General features: G+C 37.1%; 1 protein-coding gene across 1 annotated transcript; it reads left to right on the top strand.

Moving 5' to 3' along the window:
- On the top strand, positions 1–4,896 carry LOC106320102 (probable receptor-like protein kinase At1g67000). The gene is made up of 3 exons (XM_013758471.1): positions 1–924; positions 3,508–3,531; positions 3,611–4,896. The coding sequence occupies exons 1-3, from the start codon at positions 165–167 to the stop codon at positions 4,729–4,731; spliced, it is 1,905 nt and encodes a 634-aa protein (XP_013613925.1). The 5' UTR covers positions 1–164; the 3' UTR covers positions 4,732–4,896.
- Positions 4,897–7,082: the final 2,186 nt, after the last annotated feature.

The following is a 7,082-nucleotide window of genomic DNA, read 5'->3' as shown; positions in this document are numbered from 1 at the left end:
TCTAAGTATGCATGACCCGTGGCTTTGACAGGAAGAAGGTGAAGCCTTATCGTTTTGTCTATTAGTAAAAAAATTAGACGTTTAAAAAAGAAAAAGTCTCCAAATCCTCTCAACAGATCAAAAAAGGACTTTTCTGTTGTTAGTCTTCGTCAAACCCAGCTTCCATGTCTCCTCCGCTCCTCATCACCTTCGTTGTCTTCTCCGTAGCTAGCTTCCGGTCGTGCTTCTCTGCTGATCAACAGTATGAGATGTGCCTATCACCTCTGAGATGCGGATCTGAACCGTCGGTGTTGTTCCCGAACATCACTTACCCATTTTGGGGTAGTAGCATCGGCAAACCCAGTTTCTGCGGCCAAAAAGAGTTCGAGCTTTCCTGCAAGGATAATCAAAATTTAAGCCTAGAGATCGAGAACTTCACTTTTCGTGTTGTTGCTGTGAAGCTGGAAAACAAGACAATCACCGTTGCCGATGAGAGTTTGTTCGACGGTGGTTGCCCACAGATTTTCAACTTCACTGGGGCTATGCAGTTCACATTTAACCATAACACAGAGGCAGTCGATCTATTCAATTGTTCCAGTAATAACCCAGTAACAACTTCGTCAAAGATTTCTTGCCAACTAAGCAGTAAAAGTCCAATAACATATCATGTCTTTGGATCAACTAATCCTCCTCAAAGTTGTACCATGGTTGGAGCAATTCCGATGCTTGCGTCTGCTAAGAACGTTCTTCACCAGTCGAATGACTCAGATCAAGCATTGAAGATGGCTTTGGAAAAAGGGTTCGAATTGAGGTACACTATAGACGATAAGACTTGCCGAGACTGTGCCAATTCCGGTGGGATTTGTAGTTCGGAGGCGGGATCGGGAACTTTCCGGTGTCTATGTGCAGATGGACCTCACAAGTCCTCGTGTCAGGATGTCCAAGGTTTGTCCCTTATCGTTTAGATTCAAGTTTCACTTCTATTATTTACTAGTATAAGAACTGCCCTGTAAATTTATATATATAAAATATAAAATATATAGAATTGAGAAATTTAAGATTTATATCTGTTGAATATTATATATGTATACTATTTTGGATTATTTGTAGTATAATCATCTGTATATTGGACCGGGACCGATTGTAATTGGAATTTTGGACTAAAGTTTAGAAGTTAAGATGGCTCGATACATTTGTGCTTTAAAATTTACACTAATTTTCAGAATTACACACTTTTACATAAAATGGAAAATAAAAATATAAAAAATGACAACTACAAATTGGGTTAGACTTTTAATTTGTAAGTATGGTTAATTTTGGCTATAATAAGGCATACAAATTTGAGCATGCCGACTATTACCATACTTATGGACCAGAAGAAACTAAAGCCTGGTTATTAGTATACTTATGGAGAAAATAAACTAAAGCTTGATTGTTAGTATACTTATGGGCCAAATAAAATAAATACTTTTAAAATATATTTATACAAAAATAAATAACATCTGTATCTTTTTTCTTCTACATGGCTTTGACTCATCCTCTCTCATTTTTGTTGGTTTAGATATTTTTTTCTCTTATCGAAAGAACTTTGTTTTTCACCGATGAATTTTTTTTCCGATTTATATTAAATCGAAAGTACTGAAGGTTCCATATTCTCTATAGAGTTCTGTATTTGCTTGGTCGGTGACTAAGCTATAAGAGTCACATGACCCATCTTTGAACAATCCATTCTTCTTCTTTCTTTCTTTTTACTTTCTGACACTTCCTTCCTTCTTTCTCTCTTCACCATGAAACTTCCTTACTCTTCCTTCTCCTCCTCTTCTCAGCCCACTATCCTCGCTCCTTCCCTACCCTTACTCTTCCTTCTCCTCCACTTCTCAACTGTCATTTTTGTCACTCATATTACATTAATTAGTTCATATGTCATGGCAATAAGAAGACTACTATGTGAAATATTCAAAGAATGTTGCAGTTACCTTAACATAGTTCTGCACATTGCACATCCTTTCTTCAATGAATTTTATCATCTCAGCAAACTATACAAACAAAAAAAGTTAAATGAGAAGAAATAAGACATGTAAAGCCTAAAAGTTTCAGCTTTATAAACACAGTACACAATATATAAGACCGTCAAAGAGTTTTCCTTTTGCCTTGAGATCACAAGAACACATCTTTGCAACTCATGATAAGAACTCTAAGGCCACTGGATTTAGACTCCAGTCTCACATAAGTAGTGGATTGAACCCTTAAAGTCTTCGAGACCTTGAAACTTTTGAGCTCATCAAAAAAGTGTAACAGTTTCAAGCTTTAAATCATACAAACATTCAGTACAAAGATAAGAACTCCAAATACAATCAACTTTAGCCATAAGAGCGACTTCAATCTCACATAAGCTGATGTCCATCATGCAATCGATCAAAGATACCACCCAAAAACGAAAACACCGAACAAAACCACCGTAGAAATCTTGGAAGCTCCCACTCCTCGCAACTCTTCTTCCCCATGACCTCGCCTCACTGACTCACTGCACTTCTTCTCTGTCGTCTCTTCCTTCATCCGTTGCCGCATCGGCTCTTAGGGCTCCACCTCTTCTACCCTTCGGAGACGGTTGCATCAAACAGGAAGGAGGTGAGAAATAGACCTGGTGCAGAGAGGGACATGATGCAATTATCTAGGGTTTATGTTGTTGGAGGTGGTGGTGATAAAGGAAATAAAGGAGTCGCTGTTGGAAGCGTCTGCTCTGCCGTCTGTGGCGCAATTTGGTTAACTCCAAGTTTTATACGACATGTTTAATATGAGTAATGACGACATATGATTTAACCAATGTATCCGTAACAAAAATATTAAATTTTCCTAGGATGTTTAATTTTAGACCTAGCTCAACATATTGTGCTCTATTAAACTGCCACGTAGGACTTTTAAGAGCACAAAAAACTGCCACATGGGAAAGAGTTATTTTTAATTAGAGCATCTCCAACCCAACTGCATAATTTACTGTAAAATAGAGTAAATTATGCAGTTATGAACAAACAAAAAAAGTTTTACTCCAAATATGGAGTAATGCATTTTTTTGTTTGTTCATAACTGCATAATTTGCTCCATTTTGCAGTAAATTATGCAGTTGGGTTGGAGATGCTCTTAGTACAAACTTAAGGTTGTAACTATTTAAAAGATCTCTAGTTAATATATAGGGGATGTGAGATCAGTTTCAACAAATCAATTTTACACAACACAGATGACATGTAAAAATTATCTCGTTTTTCCCCGAATCCTAATTATTAAGGGTCATGTTTATATTTTTCTTAGAATGAAGTCCTAAATTAGTAGGATTTTAATTAAATATTATTTTCACCACCAAACTTGCAACTAGAGGCAAATAGCTTTTTTTTTTAGTTTCTGATGACCATTTATATAAAACCTCTTGATATCCCCAGTTTTTTTTTTAAATTCTAGTAGGATTCAAAGTTATGTCTTCAGGTCTAACTGATATTTTCTTACTGCAATTTCACTGATGCATGAACTGGCCAGGCCCCAATTATAAAGTAAAAATAGGTACTCACCCTTCCCCTTTTTGTTCAAAAACCTGATTTGATTATCATAAACTACATGTAATCTGTGTTTGTATCTCTAGGAATCGGGACAGGTGCTGCAGTTTTGGGGTTGGTTTTTGCATACGTAGGCTGGTTCTACTACAACCAGCGCATGAAGACGTCGGATGATCCAAGACAACAAAATCTAAAGGCCCTTATTCCACTAAAACACTATAGCTATGCGCAAGTAAAGAGAATTACAAAGTCATTTACCCAAGTGGTTGGAAAAGGCGGTTTTGGCACTGTTTATAGAGGAACCCTTTGTGACGGTCGCAGTGTTGCAGTGAAAATCTTGAAAGACTCAAAGAGTAATGGAGAAGACTTCATCAATGAAGTTGCGAGCATGAGCAAAACTTCTCATGTTAACATTGTTGATTTGCTTGGATTCTGTTCTGAAGGCTCTAAGAGAGCAATTGTTTATGAATATCTAGAAAATGGATCTCTTGATAAATTCATCTCAAACAAGACCCCCGTGGATATTGATTGGATGACACTTTACAGGATCGCACTAGGAGTTGCTCGTGGCCTGGAGTATTTGCATCACGGCTGCAAAACAAGGATTGTACATTTCGACATAAAACCACATAATGTACTCTTAGATGACAATCTTTGCCCCAAACTTTCAGACTTTGGCCTTGCTAAGCTTTGTGAGAAGAAAGAGAGCATCTTGTCATTGCTGGACACAAGGGGCACAATAGGGTACATTGCTCCTGAATTATTTTCAAGAATGTACGGTAGAGTTTCACACAAGTCAGATGTTTATAGCTATGGAATGTTGGTCCTTGAGATGATGGGAGCTAGGAACAAAGAACGAGCTGGTCAAAATTCTGAATCAAATGCAAGTTCAATGTACTTTCCTGAATGGATATATAAGGATCTTGAAAAGGGAGACAGTGGAAAGCATAACAGGAATGTAATTACCAGCGAAGAAGAGGAGATAGCAAAGAAGATGACATTGGTGGGTTTGTGGTGTATTCAACCTTCCCCATCAGATCGCCCGCTGATGAACAGAGTGGTAGAAATGATGGAAGGAAGTGTGGATTCTCTTGAAGTCCCTCACAGACCTGTTTTCCAAATTCCCGCAGCACCATTTCAAGAAACTTCTACGCTGTCAGAGGATATATCGAGTTACAAAGATGTATGTTCCATGGATGTCGCATAAAGAACTATACCTCGTGAAACACAAAAGCAACAGTTATATTTATACAAAAGTATAAATATACCTCGTGAAACACAAAAGCAACAGTTATATTTATACAAAAGTATAAATATACCTCGTGAAACACAAAAGCAACAGTTATATTTATACAAAAGCAACAGTTATATTTATACAAAAGTACAAAACTATACCTCGTGAAACACAAAAGCAACAGTTATATTTATACAACAGTCATAAATCCTTTTGATGACGCATTCCAATGTTATGGACATGTTTTCTGAATACTGAGGTAGGAAGTGATTTTGTGAAGAGGTCGGCGCATTGTCGCATGATCGGATATATCTTACTTCAATCTCTTTTTTCTTCTCGAGCTCTTGAGTGTATGAAAAGAACTTTGGATGTATATGTTTCGTTCTATCACTTTTGATATATCCTTCCTTCGTTTGAGCAACACATGCTGCATTATCTTCATATAAAATTGTTGGGGCTGTGTCCTTGTTAATCCCACTGCTTGATCGGATATGTCGATTTATGGACCTCAACCATACGCATTCTCTACTTGCTTCATGGAGTGCAATGATCTCAGCGTGATTTGAAGAAGTAGCAACAAGTGTCTCCTTCAGAGAACGCCAAGATATGGCGGTGCCTCCAATTGTAAAAACGTATCCTGTTTGGGATCGAGCTGACAAATAACATGCATCTGCAAAACCAATCATTTGACCTTTCAAATTTTTAGGATAAAACAAACCTAAATCAATTTTCCTTTGAAGGTAACGAAAGACATGTTTAATTCCATTCCCATTTCTTCGTGTAGGAGACAAACTAAATCTCGCTAAAAGATTGATGACAAAAGATATGTCAGGTCGAGTACAATTTGCAAGATACATAAGGGCTCCAATTGCACTTAAATATGGAACTTCGGGACCAAGTATTTGTTCATTTTCCTCGGATGGTCGAAACGGATCATTTTCAACATTAAGTGATCTAACGACCATCGGGGTGGTACTAAGAGGGGTTGCTTTATCCATGTTAAAGCGTTTCAACACCCTTTTGGTATATGTAGACTGATGTACAAATATACCCTTTTGAGAATGCTCAATTTGTAAGCCAAGACAATACTTTGTCTGTCTAAGATCTTTCATCTCAAATTCCCCTTTTAAATAATCTGATGTCTTTTGTATTTCTTCTTGAGTTCTGATAATGTTAAGATCATCAACGTACACCGCGATTATCACAAATCCGGATGTTGTTTTCTTTGTGAAAACACAAGGGCATATAGGATCATTCGTGTATCCTTCTTTTGTTAAGTGTTCACTGAGACGATTATAGCACATTCGTCCAGATTGCTTTAAGCCATATAATGATCTTTGCAATTTTATTGCACATAACCATTTTAAATCCATCTGGGATTCTCATATAGATATCAGTATCTAATGATCCATATAAATATGCCGTAACGACATCCATGAGACGCATTTCTAAATTTTCATTAGCCGCTAGGCTCATTAAGAATCTAAATGTGATTGCGTCCATAACGGGAGAATAAGTTTCCTTATAATCAATTCCAGGTCTTTGAGAGAAACCTTGGGCTATGAGACGAGCTTTGTATCTTGTAATCTCGTTTTTCTCATTTTGTTTTCGGACAAACACCCATTTGTATCCAACAAGTTTCACATCTTTGGGTGTGAGCACAATAGGTCTGAATACATTTCGCTTGTTAAGCGAATCTAGTTCGACTTGAATTGCATCTTTCCATTTTATCCAGTCATGTCTCTTTTGGCATTCATATACAGACTTTGGTTCTGGATCTTCGTTTTCTTCATTTATTTCCTTTGCTAAAAGGTATGAGAAAACGTCATCAATATCATCCATCTCATTTCGTTTCCATATCTTTCCATTATGGATGTAATTGATAGAAATCTCGTGATTTTCTTCAGATTCATGATGCTCTATATTGTCGTTAGATTCACAATTCACTTCTTCCAAAATATTTTCCGCTATTTTGGGAGTATCATGCCTTTCAGCTTCTTTTCGCTTTCTAGAATATTTGTTCTTTGATGAACCAATAGGTCTACCGCGCTTTAAACGTGTTCCTGATTCACGTGTATCAACTGCCGTTCCACCGTTTTGTGGTATTTCAATATGAGCAGGAGTATTTGCAGCGGGTATATGTGATTTAGTTACCATTTTGGTATCAACAAATGCATTAGGTAGCTGATTTGCTATATTTTGTAAATGCATGATACTTCGAACTTCTAGTTCTGACTATTTCGTAGGAGGATCAAGGTGTAATAACGATGGTACACTCCATTTGATCTCTTTTCCTACTTGTTTATTGTCTCCCCCTAGAGTTG

Source organism: Brassica oleracea, chromosome C2 (assembly GCF_000695525.1).
Source record: "Brassica oleracea var. oleracea cultivar TO1000 chromosome C2, BOL, whole genome shotgun sequence".
Classification (NCBI taxonomy): Eukaryota; Viridiplantae; Streptophyta; class Magnoliopsida; order Brassicales; family Brassicaceae; genus Brassica; species Brassica oleracea.
The sequence above is the reverse complement of the archived record's forward strand: the minus strand, read 5'-3'. Positions and strand labels throughout refer to the sequence as shown.